The sequence below is a fragment of the Sciurus carolinensis genome, chromosome 6, assembly GCF_902686445.1.
Source record: "Sciurus carolinensis chromosome 6, mSciCar1.2, whole genome shotgun sequence".
NCBI classification, from domain to species: domain Eukaryota; kingdom Metazoa; phylum Chordata; class Mammalia; order Rodentia; family Sciuridae; genus Sciurus; species Sciurus carolinensis.
Genome location: NC_062218.1, coordinates 27,966,778 through 27,990,816, shown reverse-complemented (window position 1 = coordinate 27,990,816; position 24,039 = coordinate 27,966,778). Strand labels below are relative to the sequence as shown.

Below are 24,039 nucleotides of genomic sequence, written 5' to 3'. Positions count from 1 at the left end.
TAACCTTTAAAAATGTATAGGTGTCCGAATGTATTAGGCTTTTTAGGTATTAAACCCAAATAGGTTGTTGGTTTTGGTTTTTTTTTTTTTTTTTTCCCCCATTCCCTTCAGGGTACAGGTTGTGTACTGGAAAAGGGCATCAATCTCTTTTGCTCTTGATTTTGTGATTTTGGGGACAGCATACAACTAGTTTTTAATTTTCTCCACCTGTAAAAATTAGTACTGGATCAACTTTGTTTTGGGGTTGAAATTTGCAATTCTGAGAAATTGTCCTATTTTTTGGAATCTTAGGATGCTATTTGTTGCAAGAGGCACCATTATTATATGTGCTCCTGGGAAAAAATTGCTGCCAATTTGAAATAAGATAAAGTGTTTAAGACCCCATTGATTTAAAAATGTATTAGTGTACATTATATTGACAAAATTGGTATTTTACTAATCGTTGAATGCATCAGCATACGTGGCATTTTACAAGTCTCTTATCTTGAGGCCTGTATTGAAAAAAAGAACTGAAAGGGCATTGTTACAGCGGAATCTTGGGACTTTTCAGACATTTTCCTTTGCTTACAAGTTGTAATAATTATACAATAAGTTTCAGCTACTTTAATAAACCCTTTTAGAGTTAGTAATTTTTCTGGAGAGAAAAAACCAAGTCATTTTATTTTTCAGGGAAATGAAATAACTAATCAGCATCTGTGTCATAAATCTACTGTTAGCAAGTACCACGTGTTCTAGAAAGGGCTGTTTTTATGCAGTATTTTTCTGTTTTTTTAGTATCAACTGAGTGATAGATTTGTTGAATCATTAGCTCCTTACTGAAAAGCGATGGGGTTTTTTTGTTGGATTTAGAAATTTTTTGTTTCTATATACAGACATAAAAGGGGAGTTAGGGCTGGGGAGATAGCTCAGTTGGTAGAGTGCCCGCCTTGCAAGCCCAAGACCCTGGGTTCAATCCCCAGCACCGCAGGAATAAAAAAGAAAGAAAAAGAAGAAAAGGAGGGTAGTACCAATTTAAAGATAACTTAATTTTTTTGGTAAAATATTTACATCTACCTGTTTTATCCCAGAATGGAAAACTTACTATAGAATTTCTGTATATTGTTGCAGTTCTGAAATATTTTTTCTAAATACATTTCTACAGACAGAAATAAAAGGAAGAAATATCAATTTAAAGACACTTAATTTTATAGATATTTATATGTATTGTGTTATCCCAGTATAGGACCTTATTACAGAATTTTGTACCTAATATTTTGAGGGTCTTGAATCCATTTCAGTAAACTGTAACAGCAATCCAAATTATTGAATTGATCTGTGTATATCTAATGAGAAAAGACTAGTCTTTGAATGCATGTTATCAAAACAAATTTTTAAGGCTCTTTCTGACCTTGTACATAGAGTACATGAAAATTGCTTGCATTTATTTAGCAAGAAATCAGACCAAATGATGCTAATACTTTGGCCAAGGAAGATGAAAAATAACATGAATAGCAAAAGCATGGGCAAAAAAAGCATTTTATGATGCTAAATTTTTCTTCTGGCTGAAAATAGTTTGGAACTTTCAGAGTGAAAGAACACAGTTAGCTAATTTTGTGTTTGTTAATTTCAAAGATCTGAAACCCAGGGAAATCTAAGTACATACTTGTGGAGGATGTGAATGAGTCGTTTCACTTGTCATTGACTGTAGATAATCAAAAGTAAATGTTCTACATCTAAATTTTAATTCCAGTTCTTAGTTTTCTTGGTTTCAGTTGTGCAAAATATTTGATTAAATTTATTTTAGGATTAGGGATTATTTTTTGTTTTGGGTAACGCTAGGAGTTGAACCCCAGGGCCTGTTGCATGCTAGGCAAGTAAGTGTTTTACCACTGAGCTGCATCCCCAGCTTTAGTTGATATTCATAGTAGCATTATGAAGATCAAGTTAAGATGTTATAGAGAGATCCAAATTCTTGTAATAACTTTTAGGTTTTATTTGTGATAATGCATGTTAAACTTTTTTGGGGTAAGCATTTACTCAGTCTTTGTGTTATAGTACCATCATTTGCTATTTTCTTCCTGTTTTATGTATTTTGTAAATAAATCCACTATGCCATTTTTGCAAATGTAATCTTTTTATTTTCTTACCTTCCACAGATTTCTGCCCCTTGGAAAATTTTTTTAAAAATTGTGTTTTTTAATAGAACATTAATTTGTAGGTGCACAGAACAGCAAATTTCAGGCATGGTGAAATTTCATGGATGCTCTCCTGTCAGAAAGGGAACTTGGGTGGATAACCTACTTGAATGTAGCACCTTTTTGTTTGAGAAGATGCACTTTTAGAAATATAGGACTGATTTTATTTTTCAATAAATTATTGGGAAAAGAACTTTTAACAAATGTGAAGGAAAATAATTCTCAATGGGAAAAGACTTTATAAGATCAAAAATCTTTTTCCCCCCATTCCTTTGACAGGGATACAGAATTTCTCATAGTAGTTCTTGAGTTTTTCAAGGGGATTTGGGGCATATTCAGATAGATGTTATAAAATTTATCCATTCTGCAATTAATAGGATGTAACCGATTGAGAGTTTTAAACAGCCAGTTTCCTTGCACTTATTCTTTAGAAAAACCTTGGACATTCCTTGTTATTTTCCTATTAAGTCAAGATATTCGTTACCTGGGTAACCTAAATCTTTACCTTGTGCTTAAATTATTTTTCTTTGTCCTTTATATAACTCTTGGGTGTGATGTCTTTTGAGACACATGTTCCTTGATGATAAGTGTGTAAATATCACTAAGATAACTTGGGTTGACTAACAGTTTGATTAGCCAGTGAGTTTACTTTTTTCATTTTTCTTTTATACTTTTGAATATAGAGTTAAAAATATTGTATCTTAAAGGAAAGAATAAAAGCAACACTAGTAAGGTCTAAGGGATTAATCACTAACTGACTGAGGAGGTGAAAAACCAGGTGAACAGGTTTTTGAGACCAACTATGGTGATGGAAATTTACTAACTTTATTTAAAAAAATTTTTTCCCAACTTTATATTAGCTCTTCCATTGTTGAATCAAGAGACCCTAGAAAGTACATTGTTTGAATAAATTTGAAATAATGAAAATTTTCTTTCTTAAAGGATAGTTGCAGTTGCTGTTCCGCTTAAGATAGTTAGTTCCCTTGTATGTTTTTAGAACCTTAAGAGTAGTTGAAAAGTGTTGGGGTGTAGCTAGGTGGCAGAGTGCTTACCTAGCATGCTTAAAGCCTTGGGTTTGATCCCCAACACTGCAAAAAATAAAAAATGAGGATTAGGATGAGCCAAAATATCCCTATATAGAATGTTAAGGTATATTGAGTATGCTTTTGTATGCTGCCTTATTATATACTATGTTGAAAAGAACGTGACTTTTGGAGCTAGTCAGACTTGGATTTGAATCCCATCTTTATCTCCTCTGTCATTTGGCCAGGTACTTAGCCTCTCTACCACTGTTTTCTCACCCAACTTGTGTTGAGGTGAAAATTAAATATAAAGCCTTCTATCCTAGAACCTGGCTTTCAGTAAATATTCCTACCAATGCTGTAGTATTTCCTATAAAGTAGAGATTTTAATAACAATGCCATAATGATTTTTAAAAGCCCCTTGGTTGGGCTGGAGTTGTAGCACAGTGGTAGAGCACTTCCTAGCACAAGTGAGGCATAGAGTTTGATCCCCAGCACCACATAAAACTAAGCAAAATAAAGGTATTGTGTCCTTCTACAACTAAAAATATTTTTTTAAAAATAACTCCTTGGTTAATATCTAATATATGCTTACTATGTAGAACTTCATAATCTCACAGTGAAATCTTTAAAAGTAGGTGCTTCTGTCCATTGGTGGCAGGTTTCAGTGTAACAGGGAAGGGAAGAAGATTTTTCTTATTTGCAGACAACATGATTATTAAAATTATCAGACAAAAAGTGAGAACTAATAAGAGCACATTGGCAGGGCATAGTGGCATACAACTATAATCGCAGCTGAGGCAGGAGGATTGGGAGTTCAAGGCCACCTTGGACTGCATGGTAAGACCTTGTCTCAAGATAAAATACAAAAATGGCTGGGGAGTATGGCTTGAGTGGTAGAGTATTTACATGCTTGAGGCCTTTGGTTTAATCCCTGGCACTGCAAAAAAGAAAGACAAGACTTAAAATTCTCTGGACCTAAGATCAGGCAAAAGGTAGTAGCATTCCTGTTGTAGCAGTATTAAATGAGATTATTAAGTTTCAAATAGGTCCTGTTAGTTACAGCCATCAAACCTACTAAGTAGGAATAAAACTAGTGAAATGTGCAAAACACTGTAAGAAAATACAATAGGATATAAAAGTCGTAAAAATAAAGGTTATATTCAAGAAAGAAAACAGTGCCATCAAGTTATTGACTACTAGCAGAATGTAATTCTATGTAGAATGTAATTCCAATAAAAAATCTCAAGATTTTTGGGTTAAGTTAGGGAATTTTATTGTTTGTAATGAAGAAAGTAGTCCTTGACAGTCTTATAAGAAATAATAAGCAAGGACCTGGAATATCACATACCAAAACTTTATTTTTAAAAAAGTAGTATTGGCACAGGAATAGACATAGATTGTTGGATTAAAACAAATTCCAGATATAGACCTATACTTAAATATATAGTTGGTTAGAATGTATATATATATAGCTACTTAGATGTATTTTTTTTTTTTAAAGCCACATTATTACTCTGAGAAGTATGCCATCAGGTTAATCTAGAAGTGTAGTAATTGACAAAGTTTGTTATAATTACTGAAATATATCTTTAGTGATTAAAGGTGAGAACTCACCTACCATGCTTGTTTATAAAGTGCCCTTGACACCACCAAGATACAATATTAGGTTAGGGTACATTTTTCTGAGTATGGCATTTCTTAATATTTCATGAAAGCCATGTGTAGTGCAGCTTCTCATTACTTACAAAGATCAAATGAAGTAAACCCTAGCCTTTTTGTTTTTGTTTTCTTTATACTCTGTGTATTTGTGGGACTGGAGTTATAGCACAGTAGCAGAACTCTTGCTTGCTACTATGTGCTCCCTGGGCTCAACCCCAGCACTTGTGGGCCCAGGAGGGGGAAGCATAGTCCCTTTTCTCAAGAAGTTCACATTTCTGGGGCAGGAGGGTAGAAATAACTGTTAGTACAAATAATTATGCTGTGATAAGCTCCATAACTTTTTATGAAATTCTGAAATGGGAAATTGGAGGATTCTGACTATGGAGTTTGAGATAGATGACATGATTTTACATTTTTTAAATGGAGGGAGTGTCATTTTAGACAAAGGAGCTGTATTGAGCCAAGACAGGAATGTGTAAATTGCCTTATGTGCTTGAAACCAGATGGGCTCTGAAGTTAGACTACTTAAGCTGTATCTGGTTTCTTCTACCTGCCATGTGACCTTGAACAAAATGGTCTCCTGATACTTCAGTATCTTTACCTGTAAACTGGAGATATTTTTTACCTCAATAGATTGAAGTTTTAAGAATATTTTTATTGAAGTGTATTATGTATAAAAAGAAAACTACACATATAAGAAGGTACTGAGTACACCTGTGTAAACTGCACCCAAACTAAATAAAACAAAACATTGTCAGCACCCCAGAGGCCTCTGCATTCTTCCATTGTATTGTTTTGAAGATTCATTGTTGTTCATAAAATGTTCAGAATAGTAACTGGCATACATTGTGTTCCCATCAATTTTAGCTGTTATTCAGTGGGTAGTGGGAAGTAGTGTTCAAAAAGGGATGTTGGTTGGTAGCATCAATCTGGATATCCTCCATGTGATGATGATCCCTAGCTGTGAATAGGAATAAAACCAAAAAAGTACAGTAGCATTTGTTTTGAGTGAATGAAAGAAAAATAAAGAATAAGCTTTGTTTACAAAGTTGGGAAACATCTATGTTTAAGGCAAAGCAAGGGAAAGAAAGAAATACTGTCAAAGAATTTCCTTGAAAATAAGTTAAAGTCATACTTTTTTAGTAAAAAGAAAAACAAGAAAGACCTTTAAACAATAACCATGAATTGCTGTGATTTATGAAGATGACTTATAGCTTCTCTCACTAACCCCAACCCTGCCTTCTGAATCTTTTTTTTTTACCATGAGCATAATGTTCTTTATAAAATATAAGTTTAATCACAACATTCTTCTACTTGAATTACTGTTGGAGTATCTGATGGTTTTTCTTTTTAGAAGTCTCTGATCCTTTACCCACATTTTGAAATCCAGTCATTTCTGAAAATCTTCCAATAAGTTTTTAAAAATATATATATATAAAAAAACAGAATTAACCAGTGACTACTTTTAGTTTTTCCACTTCTGTGAATAGTTGTATCATTTCCCGAAGTGATTTCAGTATATTTGAGAAATAATAAAATGTGTGTTTTTCATGAATACAGTTTCAGAGCACTTTTAGTTAATTTATGGTATCTATTAGCTTTTCCTCCTTTTTGAATATTTCTAACTATTTGCACTTAGTTACAAGGACTTCCTGTAAAAATTTTTAGGCTATTATACAATGTAGATTTTTTTAACCCTTCGACCAACTATTGTTGGACATAATTGTTGTATATGGCAAATGATTATTTAAATTCACCTTCATATTTATCACTTTTTGCTTAACATTCATTCATTATGAGATTATTTTTATTCTTCCTAAAGTAAATCAGAATTTCCTTTAGGGTTGGTATAAGAGTAACAGCATTTTAAATCTCAATTTAAAAAATGTCCTTATGCTTGAGTAGTCATCACTTAGTTTCTGTAGACAGATTTTTCTTCCAGCTGCTTAAGAGTTTTTGTTTACCATTTCACTTGGGCGTATGTTGATGTGAATTCCTTTTTATTTAATCCTACTTGGAGTTTATTGGGATCCCAAAGCTGAAGATTATTTTTTATTAATTTGGGGCAGTCTTTCTTATCAGATATTTCTTTCTTGTTTTTCTCCATTTGCAGTACCACTTAGTTGTAAATTAATACTTTTTATTTTCTCCTCCGGGTTTTCAGTCTCTTATTTTTTTTAATTTCTTTCTTTGTAGCTTTTACAGATGTTTTCCAGTTCACTAAATTTTTGTCGACTGTGTCTAGTTGTTTATATAATACCTTTCTGAGTTTCTGGTTGTGATTTGTATATACTATATTTAATTTTGAGGGGGATTCTGCTTGTTTTAAAAATTCATCTGATTATTTTTTATCTTGTTCCTTGATCTTTGGTAGTCTCTTTTACTCTCGTAAATTTGCTTATATTTTGTACCCAGTAATTCTTCTACCTGTTTGTTTGTTTTCCCAGAAATAAAAATTTCTTTTTAATTCTGTAGACTCTTATACATAGTAGCTTGTTTCTTATGGGGCTTGTGATTTTTTTTTTTAAATTGGTCTTTTGTTTGTTGGAACATTGTCTGCAACATTTAGGGAGAAATAAATATTTTGTGTCGTCTGAAATACTGACGGTGTAGAGTTAGATTAAATTATCTTCTTGGCTTTGATCCTGGTCAAATGTGAATTCCAGAACCTGAACATTGTGGTTAAAGGGAAAGCTTTTCTATTCTTTACACAAAGCCACAGCTGAAGTTTCCTTTTAATCTTTCCTTAAAGATGGAAGAGAGCTTTTTTTCTAATTCACCCATTGTTGTCATTCCTTTTTGGGAGCTCCCAAATTCTAAGCTATTACTTCCCAATTCTTCCATGTCTCTGCTAACACAGAGAATATTTGTACAGCAGTACACTGGATAAAGTGGGAAGGTTTAGAGCTCCCAATGAGAGTAGTCGCTGCTGTAAGCAATAGATTTGGGGTTCTCATTACTCATGCACTGCCTATTCATCCTAAGAACTGACACTCATATCTGGTGGAAAGTTTTGCTTTTATACCACTCAAAGTGTGGTAGACTTGTGCTACTCTATGACCTTTCGTTGACGGTCTATAAAAGGTATTTGTAGGATAATGCAAACCGACTATATTACTAAACATAGTTTAATTCAACTCAGTGTTTTTGGTAATGAAATTCTCTTGGGAAGTGATACATTGATTTAATTTCAGTACTTAACTTTCTTTCCCTGCAGAAAAATAGCAGTTTGAAGACCTGTTAACTTAAGTAGCACTGTTCTAGACCTCCAGGGATCAGCAGATACCATCAGAACAGCCTAGTGTGTGTGTGTGTGTGTGTGTGTGTTTTATTTTTTATTTTTTTACTTTTTTTTTTAATTTGTTCTTTTTTAGATATACATGACAGTAGAGTATATTTTGACATATACAAACATGGAGTATAACTTAGTCTAATTGGGATTACCTTTGATTTTTTAGCCATAGAATTTCCTTTCCTGTCCAGTTTGTTTACTCATATAAGAGAGATAAATTTTAAAAAATATTTTGTCCCCATTTTAAATGTCTTGTAGTTGCTAATATTTTTGAATACTAAATGAATGCTAAATGTTCATTTGTTTTTTCTACTTTGAAAAACTCTTTAAGTAGCCATAATTAAGTCAGAATGTAGGAGTGTACTATCCAGATTTGTCATAAAAATTACCACCTTAGTTATTTTTAAGTATATAGTTCTGTAAGCATTGTGTTCACATTTTGAAACACATCTTCAGACCTTGTTCATCTTGAAAATCTGAAACCAGACCCATTAAACAAGAATTTCTTTTACCCTTTCCCCAGTCCCTGATCACTACCATTCAGCTTTTTGTTTCTATGAATTCTGTTGCTCTAGATATATAAGTATTTATTGTTTGCTACTGTCCAGTTTCACTTAGTATAATGTCATTAAGGTTCATCCATGGTGCGCCCATATGACAGAATTTCCTTCCTTTTTTGAGACTGAATATATGACATTGTATGTGTATAAAGTCTCATGGATACTGTGCTTTTAATTTTTTGGACTTATACCAAAAATGGAATTGCTGGGTCATATGATGTTTACTTTTTTAGGTTTTTATTGTTGTTGAGATACTGGGACTTAAATCCAGGTCTTGGACGTGCTAGGCAGCTGCTCTACCACTGAACTATATGTATATATCCCCTGACAATTTTTAAATTTTATTTTGAAGCAGGGTCTCACTGAGTTGCCCAGTTTAGGCATATCAACAGTACAGAATTTTAATTCCTTTCATATATCTTAAACACTTTAGTTTTCATAATAGCCATTCTTGTGGGTGTGAAAGAATATCTTGTTATAACTTTGATTTACATTTCTCTGATCATTTGTGATTTTGAGCATCTTTTTATATGTTCTTTATGTCCCCTCCCTCATACTGGGAATTCAGTTCAGGGCCTTTCACGTGCCAGGCAAGCACTTGACCACTGACTATGATACAGTCTTGCTGAGTTGCTCAGGCTGCCCTCAAACTTATGTTGCTTATGCCTCAAGCGTCCTGTGTGTGTCACCACATCCAGCTAATTTACAATTACTTTCCTTTGCTTGGTATGTCTTTTCAATATGATGGTTATGCCCTTTAATTCATAGAAGTTTTTAAGTTTGATGTAGTTCAGTTGTCTGTCATTACCAAATCTTCTGTGATCAAATTTTTCCTGTTCTCTGTTTGAAATTTTATAGTTTTATATTTAAGCACTTATAGTTGGATCTTTGTGTGGGGAGGGGGAGTACTGGGCATTGGACCCAGGACCTCATACATGCTGAGTATATACTCCGCTTCTGAGCTGCACCCACACAGACCCTTTCATCAGTTTTATTTTTTGAATATACTGTTCAGTAAGGATCAGTTTTATTTTTTTTGCAAGGAGAAGACATTGAATAGTCTTGGCACCCTTGTCAAAAATCAGTTGACTCTATGCAAAGGTTTATTTTTGGACCCTTTATTCTTTTCCATTGATCAATGTATTTATGCCAGTACCACATTGTTTTAATGACCGTAGCTTATTTTAGTTACTTTAGTTTGAAATTAGGCAGTGTGACCTCCAACTTTGTCCTTTTTAAGGTTGATTGGCTTATTTGGGTTCCCTTGCGATTTCATACAAATTTTAGAATTGATTTTTAAGTTTCTGCAAAAAAAAAAAAGTCATTGGGATTTTGATATGTATTACATTGACTCTCTAGCTCACTGAGTATTGACATCCTAATACTAAGTCTTCCAACCCACGAACATGGGATGTTTTTCCATTTGTATCTTTAAATGTTGTGGCAGTGTTTTATAGTTTGAATTTTACAAGTCTTCCATCTTCTTGGTTAAGTTTATTCTTAAATATTTTTATTATTTTGATTCTGTTGTACATAGAATTGTTAATTTTCTTTTTGAATTATTAATATGTAGAAATGTACCAATGTTTGTGTATTGACTTTGTGTCCTACAACTTTTGGGTGAATTTGCTTATTTTAGTCTTAACAGTTCATTTTTATGGAATATTGTGGGATTTCTACATACAAAATCATCATTAGTAAACAGATATTTTATTTTCTTTCTTATTTGGATGCATTTTTTTTTTCTTTTTCCTGCATAGTTGCTTCAGCTATGATTTCTTTTTTTTTTTTATTTTTTTTTTTTTTCGGCTATGATTTCTAGTTCCATGTTACATAGAAGTCTTGTTCTTTATCTTCAAGGAAATGCTTTGAGTCTTATACCATTGATTATGATGTTAGTGGTAGACCTTTTCATAAATAGTTTTATTATGTTGAAGTCATTTTCTTCAATTCCTAGTTTGTTGAGTGCTTTTTATCATGAAAGTGTTGAATCTTTTTCCTTTTTTTGGTGGGGTGGGAGTTACTGGGGATTCTGAGCCACATCCCTAGCCCTATTTTGTATTTTATTTAGAGACAGGGTCTCACCCAGTTGCTTAGAACCTCACAAAGTTGCTGAGGCTGGCTTTGAACTCGTGATCCTCTTGCCTCAGCCTCCCAATTCCCTGGGATTTCAGGCATCTGCCACGGTGCCCAACAAAAGAGTGTTGAGTCTTAATACATGCTTTTTCTACATCATTTGATATGATCACATCGATTTTGGCTTTCATGCTGTTTTTGTGGTATATTAATTACATTAATTGATTTTTGTCATGTTGGATTTATCTCCATGTTGTAAACTATTTCAGAATACAGGTTTATAGAGTAGACGTGGTAGCTAAGAGTATATACACTGGGACCACACTTTTCAGGCTTTGGTCCTACTTATTATATAATTCTTGAGTTTAGGTTAAGTAATTTCCTGGTAGGTTCCTGTTAATTATAAATCATACTTCACTGTAAATAGTTATTAATAACCCGTGCAACTTTTTATTGTTGCACAATGAAAAGAATCTTTTTGCTTTAAGGGGTAATAAATAGCAGGAAAACGAGTGCTGAATAATCATTACAGACTCAAAGTTAGTGGACTGTATCATAAAAATAGCAATTCTCAAACTTTTTGATATTAGGACTCCCTCTGACACATCTGAGGATCCCAAAGAACTTTTGTTTTGGGGCTTTATTGATATTTATTACTTTAGAAATTATATTTAAGAAACTAAAAATATTAAGTCATTTAAAATAAGAATAATATATTTGCATGACAACCAAAAATGTCTGAAAAATAAAGAAATTCCAAATAAATCAGAAGCCTTGTTTTACATTTTTACAAAATTGTTTTATTGTCTCAGTCAAAGCTATTGGATTCCCAAATCTGTTTCTGCATTTTACCTGTTGCAGTAAATTGTTTGGATTAAAATTTACAAAGGCAGTCTGGTCTCCATAAGTTTAAATTATAAAAAGGGAGAACCTCATGAACCCCTTGTAAAGGTCTTAGGAATCTGTGGATCACATTTTGAGAGCTACTGTCATGTGGAAACTAAACACTTACCCTTCCCAAAGTCCTTTGCCCTTAATGCTTTCTAGTTTTCTTTTGGTGTTAATCTCTGTTTGACAAAATAAAGTGCCTCTTTTGCTGTTTCTTAATTTATCAGCTGTATGCAATTATATTTTGATTTCCTGTAGTTACTGTTTAAAATTTAGTGCTTATCCTCTCTTCTCATTTTTCCTCTTCCCAAATTCAGTGGTAGGCTCTTTTTTATTTTTTCAGATAATACATTCCATTTCTAGCCCATCAAAAATTAAACATTCTCTAAGAATCTTTAAATGCTTGTGCTTTGCTTCTTTCCACACCCCCATCTCTCATTTTGTAGTTCTGCTTAAAACATTTATGCTGTGTTCTGCAATCATAGTTTAACTTCTGTAGTTTAGGTTGGTGCCAAAACTTTAAAGCAAAAACTCTTCCATTATGATTATGTAAATAGTATTCACTGGGGATCCAGGTACCGTTAATTCTGTGATTACGATTCCCAGTATGTTCATTTTTACAATCCTGTATTACGTAATAGAAAACCTTCCTAGTCTGAAGTTCAAATGGATTTTTCCTCTTTTACACTGTACTAATTGCCCAATTGTGAAGTCATCTACTTGGATCATGCCTTTCTTGGGTAGTTTCATATTTCCTGAAGTCTTTTCACTACTTTTTTTTTAAACCTGCTGTCACTGTCTTGCTTATATTTTGAGATTTCTAGGCTCCCTATTTCCTCTGTTGTAATCCTCTGTCTTCCTGGACATCATTTTCTCAGAGATCACTGTTCTGCTGATTGCAGTTTAAACCATTGATGTCTGGGCCTGCTGTGTAGCTGCTGACCTACACTTTTCATCTTTCTTCACTGTTTGCATGATCCCAAGATTTCTTGGTATGCATTTTGTTTAGCCTGGAGTGTATCATCTTGTAATTTCCTAAGGCTTACAAGAGGTAAATTTCATTCCCACGTGTCTAAAAATATCCTTATTATGCTGGATAGTTGGGCTGAGTACAGAATTCTACATTAATAATCATTTTTCCCTGAATTTTGAACAGACATTTTCCCTATTGTCTACTAGCCACTAGCATATCAGTTAAGAACTAATTTTCATTTCATTGTAGGTGACTAGTTTTGGGGGTTTTTTTGTTTGTTTCCTCTACTTTTGGCAAATTGAAGGATCTTTTTTGGTGTTGCAGTGTTGTAAAATACTGACTCCAGGTTTGGTTCTCTTATTCTGTTTTACTTGCATCGTGTAGGTCCACCATTGAATTTGAAAACATGTATTCCTGCAGAAGCGGGGAGTTTTCTTAATTCCTTTTCCTTTTCCTTTTTTTCCTTTCATTTCCTTTTTGGTGGATACCAAGGTTGAAAGGATTGAACCTAGGGGCACTTAACCACTGAACCACATCCCCAGCTCTTCTATATTTTATTTTGAGAAGAGTCTGAGTTGTTTATGGCCTCACTGTGTTGCTAAGGCTGGCTTTGATCCTCCTTGCCTCAGCCTCTCAAGATGCTGGGATTGCAGGCATGTGCCACCATGCCCAGATCTCTTTCTTTCTTTCATCTGCTTTTTTCTTTTCTCTCTAGAATTCCTTCTATTGGATATTAGACCTTGTAATTTATCCTTTCTCTTTTATATTTTTCATATCTTTAACTTGACCATATCTCTCAACTTCATCTTCTAAGCAGTGTTAAGTTCTTGTTTTGTAGATACAAATTAGTTTTGGGAAATTCTCATCTGTTACCTTGAGATATTTATTTCCCATAGGGTCATCATTTGTTTTGTAGTTAGACGAGGCTTTTTTTCAATACCTGGTGATTCATTAATTTAATTTAAATTCATTAATTTAATTCATTAATTTGTTGTTCATTAATTTATTTTAAGAAAAAGCAATAGTCTGCCTGGAAGTTTTATTTTAGTAAGGCCTCTAGCTCACTTTTTGATAAGGAGGTAGGAAACTGGTCATTAACTTCCAGGGCAAATCCAAGAATATAAAGAATATTTTTTACTCTTTTAAGAATTCCCTAAATACTGTATGTTCTATTTTTCTTTTTTCTTTTTTTTTAACCAAGGGAAGTATCTTTATGTCTGACAAAGTATTTCTTTACCTTTGTTACACATATTATTCTTGTGTTTCATAATTGTTTAATTAGCTTGTCCAGTTTAAATTTAAGATGATTAGATTTATTCACAAAGGTGATTATTATCCAAATAGGAGTTTCTACTATACAAGATGCTTAGGAAATCAAAGTCCCATATTTCACAAATATTTGAATTTTATTTATTTCATGCCCTGTTTTACTCAAGAAATAATTTAAAGACAGGTACATTTCATGTTTTATGTAGGGAGATAGTTATTGAATCAGTATAATTAATTTGTTGAATCTGATCATCTGTATCATGGTAAAGGTAATTTTTCTAAGGATATTTGTAATTGAAAGAATTTTTCAGATGGATTTAGAATAACATGCCAGAGGACCTTATTCTGAATAGTGTTTACCTGCCCTAGTCCTTGGTGAGCTGGGAATTGTAACTGCATTATCATTCTTCCTAATGCTTTTGGTAGAAGTTATCATTCCAGTCCAGATGAGTAGGTATCGAGCTCTACAGGACAGAGTTGGATTAGGCAGCCTATGATATATGTACAATAATTGCTAATTCAACTGGCATCTTTTCTATAAGCTTTGTGGGAAGGGTGACTATAATTTATTGTTTAAACTGAGATACTAGGGCAAGTTGACAGAGAATACTTTTACACTGTGGCAGTAGGGATAAATTAGAGCATATGATCATCTTCTTGCATCGCATGTACTTTTAGGATTATAATCAGGCAGTATAAATCAAATGACCTGCCTAGCTGACTTGACATTCCCTCTATATTCCCACTTGACTTTTGTCGTATGGGATAAACTTTGGGGACCAAGAAATTTGCACAGATACTGGATAACAAATGGTGACTTGAATGGAAACAGTATAGTCAGCCATCTGTACCTCTGGGTTCTACTTTGTGAATGGAAAAATTCAAAAGAAATTACATCTATATCAAACATGCAGGCATTTTTTTGTCTTTATTCAACATAACAAATATTTACGTTATATTAAGTGTTACAAGTAATCTGGGTTGTGTATAGGTCGTTTGCAAATTCTAGAGCAGTTTATGTAAGGACTTTTTAGTATCTTTGGTTTTTGTTATCCACGAGGTGTCCTAGAACCAATCTCACATAGATACCAAGGGACAACTGTATAAGAATCCAAGACTATCTGAATTTTTATATAACCAAAGTCCTTTCTATACAAGGTAGTTTGGATGTGTGAAATCTTACTCTGTTAGTAAATGATTAATACAGATTTCACAGACCTGGTGTATTTATCTTTTAAATATAACTCTTTTTCTCAGGTATAGGAATTTTGAAGAAGTATAACTTGCTTATGGGCGCTTTTTGAGGATGTGGAATTGCTCATAGAAAATGTCAATTCCCTACCAACTTCCCACTACTAAATATGAAGTTCCCTTTTCCTGTCTTATAATTTGGCATATATGTAGAAAATGTTGGTTAGTTTTATATCAAAATATGGAAACCTCATCCAAATAGAAATTATTAACATTTCTTTGGATTCTGTTCTTTGGACCCTGTTCTAAGTTTTATTTGTTTGTTTGTTTGTTTTGTTTTTTGTTTTCTTTTTCATATTGGACTGAAATCTGCCACCCTGTAACTTCCATCTGTTGGTTCTAGTTCTGTTCTCTGGAGCAGCATGGAGTAAGTGTCTTCTTTTAGAAGGCAGCTATCACCTTTTCTAGACTGAATTTCCTCAAGTCTTCCAATTTTACATGAAATAAACCCTCTTATCTGTAAGATTTATTTTGATTCCCCTTTGACACATCCTAGTTTTCAATGTTTTCCATAATACAGTTAAAATATAATGGCCCCAAATTTTCATTCTAAACTCTATGGTACCATGCACACCAATGCAGAATATCCTATACTATATCCCATGAATCAGATACTCTATTAGTGCAGCTTCAGCTTGTGTCCAGGTCCCCACTACCCCCTTAGCTATTCTTAACTGTCAGCTGATATTAAAACTTGTGGTGAGCTTAAATTTGCCTGGGTAATAACTGTTGGGGCTCTCCTTTATTTATTTATTTATTTATTTAGAAGGTATTTCTACCCTAATTATTCAGCCTTAAAAGTGGAATCATGAGAATATTGAACAACAGATCTATAGACCTTAGATTTTAAGTGACATAGGTTCTCAATTATAAGAAACATTTAAGAATGTTAGGTGGAAATTCATTTGATAACTCGTTAAGGAAAATATTTTTGCCTTTTTTCAGGTAATGATTGCAAATCATCTGATTTAGATCTCCTTTTATAACATTTAAAAACATTGTAATTGTAGGTTGACAGCATGCCTTTATTTTATTTGTTTAATTTTATGTGGTGCTGAGGATTGAACCCAGTGCCTCACACATGCCAGGCAAGTGCTCTTTCCCTGAGCTACAGTCCCAGCCCTATAACATTTTTTTTTTTGGGTGCTGGGGATCGAACCCAGGGCCTTGTGCTTGCAAGGCAAGCACTCTACCGACTGAGCTATCTCCCCAGCCCCCCTATAACATATTTTTAAGAAAAATTTTTATAATGAAACGCTGCCTCTAAAATGGAACATTTATTTAGGTTAATAGTCCAGTGTAAGTTTTCTACCCTAGGACATAATTATTACGTATTTGTTTTGGGAGGTACATTTTAAGGAGTCTTTTCCCTGACCTCTTCTGCCCAGTAAATTAGATGTCAGTAGATACATCACCATTATCTCCTGCAGTTTGGTAATCAGAAATAGCTGCAGCACTGGGAGTGGAGCTCAGTGGTAGAGTGTCTTAGCATACATGAAACCATGGCTTCAATCCCCACTTTGCACCCAAAAAAACCCAGATATGGCCACACGTCCCAAGCGGGGCAAATCTCCTCCAGTTGAGAGCCATAACCCTAAAGCAATGGGAGTTGTTTCTTAAGTTTTAGTTAATAGTTTCTACCTTAAATTTGTTTTGTAATTGAGTTAGAATACCGTATTTTTATAAGATTTTTTTGGTTCAGATTTTAAAAACTATAATGCAGTAAAGACCTTCACATACAACAAATACTTCTTTAAATTCCTAATTTGGTCAGTTTTCTTTTTATTCCTAATGATCCTATCCCAGTTTGCTCTCCTTGCTTTGCAATATCATCTATGATCTAAAACAATGTGTTTGAATATTTAATGTATTGGGATTCAGGAATGGAAATTAAAGAATAGAAACAAATATGATGTGAAGTAGGAGGTTTATTGAGTCCAAATACTTCATAGTCTGTGACTAAGTTACTTGCAGTTGTACTTTTAATTTAAGTTGATGAATAACTTCAGGTTGATGTACTCCTTGATTTTAAAATTAAATTTTATTATATTTATTCTTCTACTTCACCATATAGCCAGCAGCCAGCTTCCGGTGTAGCCTATTCTCATCCAACTACAGTTGCTAGCTACACTGTCCATCAGGCTCCAGTAGCTGCTCACACAGTTACTGCTGCCTATGCACCAGCAGCCGCCACAGTTGCAGTTGCCAGGCCCGCTCCAGTAGCTGTTGCAGCTGCCGCAACAGCTGCTGCTTATGGAGGCTACCCTACTGCACACACAGCAACTGACTATGGTTACACCCAGAGGCAACAAGAAGCACCACCACCACCACCCCCAGCTACTACACAGAACTATCAGGTAAGAAAACTACTAGATTCAGTCGCCTTAACGTGAAAGTTTAGTGGGCTCCCAATGTATAATATAATACCCAAGCCAATACTTCTCAAACTTGAGTCTTTCAAAATGTACATGTAGCAATGGAGAAAAGTGAATGGATTTTCTTAGATGTTTTGGAGACACCAAGCATTAAGTTTCCTTTAAATGAATTTTGATAATTCTCCCTTACCATTTTACACTATAATATATATGTTTGCTTTACCTTTTTAAAAGTGCCACATGAATTTTTGGTTAAATAATTTGTACCCCAAGTTTTTTATTTAAAAAAAAAAGAAGACGACATAGGAAAGATGTTCTTGATTGTAGTAGGATGTTATTTATCCATCTGAAACACAGGTATGGCTCTTTAAGAATCACGGTCCTAAGCTATATTGGACAAATATATTATGTATTTTCTCTTGACACTTAACCAAAAGTAGAAATCCTGTGGCCAGTATGTTTATGTTTTCAAGATTTTCTTTTTTAGTAAATAACAAAAATTGTTCATGCTCTTACTCATCCAGGTACTTGTTCATTCTTAGTGAAGTTCTAAATGGCCTTTATATAGTATTTTGTTTACAGACATTACTAGATTACCACTAGCTTATTTAATTAAATTTAGTTCCAATTTATTTAACCCATTTTCTCTTTTGTTTGGATTTATTTATTTAGATGCTAGGGGTTAAACCCAGGGGTGCTCAACCACTGAGCTACATCCCCAGTTCTTTTATTTTTTATTTAGAGACAGAATCTTGCTAAGTTGCTTAGGGCCTCGCTGAATTGCTGAGGCTGGCTTTGAACTTGTCCTCCTACCTCAGCCTCCCAAGCCTCTGGGATTACAGGTGTGCACACTGCACCCAGCTGTTTGTTTGGTTTTAGACTTTAGTTCTGCTGGACTTCCCCCAGATTTTTATATTCTTTCTAAAGCACAGAAACTTAATTTGTGAAAAAATTGATGTTTGCTATTAATTTTTTGGCAAGTTACTAAATTTGGAATTCTTTTTGATGTGTTTGATTATTCCATTATACCCAGAGACAGAGTATAGTAAACTTAGTTGTTTTTAATTGGGTCTATGAAATCCATCATGTTCTCGACCCTGCCTGCTTCTTCAGCCTTTCCACCCCTCCTTTAGACAGCACTGGAATTCACTCAGCTTACCTTGATCTTCCATGAAAGAAAAATGAAGAGAAAACTAGAGCCAATCACAAAACTTAATAACACTGAGATGGTTTAGGTTTTTTATATGTTCTTATTTTGTTGTGCTGAAGTTCAAACCCAGGACCTCAGGTGTGCTGGGCATGCTCTCTACCACTGAACTATACCCCTAGCTCCTTGGGTCATTTTTTTCTAATGTTGTAGGATCCATCTTTAAAGGAAGATTGCCATAAATCTTTTTTTGTTTTTTTTGTACCAGAGATTGAACTTGGGATCATTTAACCAATGAGTCACCTCTCCAGCCCCTTTTTTAATTTATTTTGAGACATGGTTTCATTAAGTTGCTTAGGGCCTTGCTATGTTGCTGAGGCTGGCTTTGAATTTGGTGATCCTCTTGTCTTAGCCTCCCAAGTTATGCCATGCATTTTTTAATGAAATTAAATTTTATTTGAATAAATGTTATTTTTAAATATTTTAGTGATGGTTCTGATTTTAGAAGTTAAACATGCTTTTGGAAGTGTTTTTGATCTTTAGATAAAGTTCAAAATGAATTTTCTTTGTATTGAGTTGATTCACATTTAAGTTGTTTTTCTGTATTACATTTTTATGCAGTAAGGATTTTTTACCTCCCAATTATAGCAAGGTTTGCTTTCATTCCTTTTCTTTAGGACTCATACTCATATGTAAGATCCACAGCTCCTGCTGTAGCTTATGATAGCAAGCAGTACTACCAACAACCAACAGCAACTGCTGCTGCTGTAGCTGCTGCTGCCCAGCCTCAACCTTCTGTTGCTGAAACCTACTATCAGACAGGTGGGTTGTATCAACTTACACAGTTTCATTTTAAACCATCAAAATATATGATTCAGGATATTTTTAAAGAAAATAAACTTATTAGTCCATCTAAAATCAGTGGTGTTATTGAGAGTTAGGTTCTAGCCATATCCTTTGTTTTAACTACTAGAGAACCTTTAAGTCACAGGAAAGTTAATGAAAACAGTTCATAATCATGTCCTTTTCTCCTAGAGATGTATTCCATTTGTGATTTTGGCAGATACTTCCCTTCCTGCTGAAATAAACTATACAAAAGGAGCTGTGGCAATAATTCTGACCACATTCTTACCTTTACCAGAAATGCCTAGAATACTTTACATTGCTGATTGCTTTTGTAACCAATAGAGACTTCATTAACGGGCCCCATATTTTTAATTCATGTTTTCCTCCTTTTCTTTTTTTTTTTTAAATTTGTTCTTTTTAGAAAATACATGACAGTAGAGTATATTTTGACATATTCTATATACATGGAATATAACTCCATTCTTGCGATTGTATGTGAAGTGGAGTTACACTGGTCATGTATTCATATATGCACATCCCTCATTTTTAATGACAGTTCTATAATCAGCCACTCATAACATTAATTGCAATATAGGTTATGTTCTAAATCAGGAAGTGTTTTGTATGCAAAGAAGCCTACATATTTGTAGACTTTAAAAGGTGAACTTCTCATATAGATTCAATTAAGAACCTTTAAAACCAAAGCTTTTGGAAGTCTGAAAAGTGATTTTAATTATTTTTGAAGGACCTGAGGATGGAATAGAGCCCTGAACTCATAGAGAGTGAAATTGGCTTTTAGCTCTGCCTTTACCCCTAGTATGGGCAAGTTTGTGTTTTTGTTTTTGTTTTTTAATCCATCTCTGTAATAACTATAAATGAAGCAGTTGGCCTAGATTTCTGTAGGGTCCTTTCTCATTCTACTGTTTTATGAGTCTCTTCAAAGTAATTTAAAAATATTTTGAATTGTACTGACTGGTACTTTGGTTGTTTTTGTTGTTGTTGTTTTACTTGCCTCTATCAATTCCAGTGTATAATTGTCTATAATGAACTTCTTAGTTAATGACCATTCTAGGCTTGCACATACTTAAGAGTGATGAATTATCTAAGAGAAAGTCTTGGTTTAGTCTTAAGTTCTGATATCAGGTGACTCTTGAAGTCATTTAGGTCTTGAATATTAGTTTATTCTCTGTAAAATATTATCTTTATCTGTGTGTGGCTCAAATTTCATAGGTAATAGGTAAATGTTAAAGGGTATCTTAAGTGATTGGTCCTCTGAGATTTGACTTTTGCAGAAATAACCTTTGTATGCTTTAGTGATTGATAATAAGGTTTAAAAGATTCTTTCAAAGTATACATTTGTTTTGAATATGGTTGAAAGCAGGAGAAAGTTTAGCAGAGACATTAGTGATACTCATTTGAATTGCACTGAAGCTATTGACGTTTGAAGAATTAAGTCAGTAGTACCTTGGGAGTTAAGAGTTACATCAATGTTCACCAGGGTGAAATCAGTTAAAATGCAATGAATGGTATATGAACATGTTCCATAGAGTTAAACCCTGAAATTTTTTTTAAAAAAGAACATCACTATTTTATATACATATTTTGTTGTAGATAGACACAGTACCTTTATTTTATCTGTTTATTTTATGTGGTGCTGAGGATCAAACCCAATAAAGCACTTTACCACTGAGCTACAACTTCAGCCCCAAGCCCTGAAATTTTTAATGTAAATTGAAAAGTATATTGGAAGGCACTCTCTGTTATGTTCCTAACATTAAGTCCTGTTCTCAAGAATACTAGCCCAAATACACATACACCCCTTATCTAAAACTTCTCATCTTTCAGTTAAAAGTAGTACTACTATTTCAGTTATAAATATTGCCCAAGTATAGTTTTGAAAATGTATAAGAAGCATTTGGGAAAAGGTAGCAAATTATTTATATATTTTTACTCATATTGGTAATAAGAATTCACCAAGAAGAAATTGCTAGCATCTATTTTTGTTGGTTTTTAAGAATGTTGTTACAAAAACTAAGCTGACTCACTCTTCTTTTTCTGATGTGTTTCTTACTTTAGCTCCCAAAGCAGGATATAGCCAAGGTGCAACTCAGTATACTCAAGCCCAGCAAACTCGACAAGTGACAGCCATAAAGCCAGCCACACCAAGTCCAGCTACCACTACTTTCTCCATTTATCCTGTGTCCTCCACCGTACAGCCAGTAGCAGCTGCAGCTACTGTGGTGCCATCCTATACCCAGAGTGCTACTTACAGTACCACAGCAGTTACTTATTCTGGTAAGACTGATAAACTGTGTTTAAATGACTAAACAAATTACAAAGGGAAACTCTTGATTTTCTGTGGAATTATCTCATTCCTGATAGCAGGAACTAAATTTAATTCTATCATTGATTATTGATAGGCATTAATATAAATGTATGTTTATCTGTTTGTCTTGTGACAAAAAGACCATACTCTAATTTTGGGTTGTTGTTGGTGGTGATTTCTTTGTTTTTAGTTAACTATTTTAGCAGAATATCCAGTGCTCTTTGGAAATTTCAAAGTAACAAGTCTTCAGCTTAGCATTGCAATTGGAGGAACTAATTCCCAGTCTTCTACAGGACCACTTCCTTTCTGACTTATTCAATTGAGTTTGAAAATTCAAGGACAGCACTAAAGGAATAAATATAAGATGGTTATGTAACATACCTTATTAAAATACAGAGTAGCTTTATTTTTCTTAAATAATCATAAATCTTCCCAATAGAAATATGATCTGTTAAAATCTTGCTGTGTCCATGACTTTTGCTAATTTCTAGCTGAGGTAGTTCTTGGTATTGCAGTAATTGAAATCACACATTTGTAGACAGTTTTATATTACTGCATGGTTTTCTTATTGCTTTGCGTTTTATTTATTCCTTAATACCCTATCTTGTTCCATGGAGGCTCTAAAGTGACATGGGCAATTTTAGTTCTTACCTTGTGGTACTTTGTTGTAGCTTGGGTTTAGAAACCTAGCTATTGAATTTTTTAATTACTTTTTTATTTATCAGAGATTTCTTAACTCTCACTCTAGGATTCTGGGGATACAGCAGCAAACTTGTCAGGCAAGTTTTGCTTGGGAACAGCAGTTCGTTGTGGCTGGAATACAGGGTATATGGGGTAAATTTCAGAAAATAAGACTGAAAAGTCAGCATATGAAAAGCCTTGTATGCTCTGCTATGGTGGCTGTATTTATCTTGTTGGCAGAAGTGTTACCACAAAGGAGATCTTAAGAAAGAGAGCTGTGGGTATCAGATTTGTAATTACTGTGACAAACACATGGAAATTAATTGGAATGGAGAGACATTATTGCCTTTGAGAACTCTGGCTGTACTAGTGAATGTAGGGGGTTAGGGTAGGGATACATTTATTATTACTAATATAATCTATTAAGAGACATAGTCTCTTATTTATATGTTATTGTACATATAAATGTTATTTACATATGTTAATGTTATTATACATATGTTATTATTTATATGTTATTAGGCATTTATATGTTATTACACAAGACTTCCCAGGTATAGATTTGTGTGTCTCTCTGGGTAATTTCTTTTAATTATAACCAAAATTATTGCAGTGAAATATGATTAGACATTTTTTTTATATAACTACAAGAACTCTTTCAGGTTAACTTGATTTTTACCTTACACATAAATAATTATTAAAATTAGAACTGTGTTTTTTTTTTTTTTTTTTAAGAGAAGTTAAACCACTAAGCCTTATATCTAGACACCAATTGTCATTCACATTTTAGTGCATGTCTGTCTACTATATTCTTTATATGTATGACAGTACGCATACATCAATATAATTCTTCATAAAAATGAATTTTTCTTAAACATGCAATTTTGTTAACTGCTTTATTCTCACTGTGAATGTCCTTTTACATTACCGAGTATGGTGATGTAGCTTTCCTTTGATTAATGCTTTTACCTAACTCTATATTTTGGAAATTTTAAATTGTGTAGAAAAGTTGGAAAAATAGTATAAGGAGTACCCACGCACCATTAACCTAGATTCAGTAATTATTTGTGGTTTTTCACATCTGCTTTATCTTTCCTTTCCCTTAAAATCTATTTCCATGTGGTTCAGTAGTATGTTTTTAAGTTGTAGACAATATGGTATTTTGCCCTGAATTCTTCAGAAAGTATTTTCTAAGAATAAGGACATTTTTTTTCACATAGCTACAGTGCCAGTATTATTTAAAGGAATTAAACATGGATATTAACAAATACCTAAATTTCCCCAATTGTTCACAGATATTTTTTTATGACCGGACTTTATATACATTTGATATGTTTGTGTTTGTGCATTTGATTGTCATACCTTGTTAGTTTCCTTTAATCTAGAACAGTGTCCCCTTCCCCACTTTTTCCCCCCTCTGATACCGGGTATTGAACCCAGGGCCACTTAACCACTGAGCCACATCCCCAGCCCTTTTTGTTTTTCATTTTGAGATAG

The 24,039-nt window shown here is 33.6% G+C and overlaps 1 protein-coding gene across 1 annotated transcript in view; it reads left to right on the top strand.

Moving 5' to 3' along the window:
• Nucleotides 1-24,039, top strand: part of Zfr (zinc finger RNA binding protein) — a 76,844-nt gene that overhangs the window by 1,639 nt on the left and 51,166 nt on the right. The window contains 3 exon segments of the mRNA XM_047555395.1: nt 17,242-17,524; nt 19,367-19,511; nt 21,612-21,830. Of these exon segments, the coding sequence (XP_047411351.1) occupies nt 17,242-17,524; nt 19,367-19,511; nt 21,612-21,830 (647 nt within the window).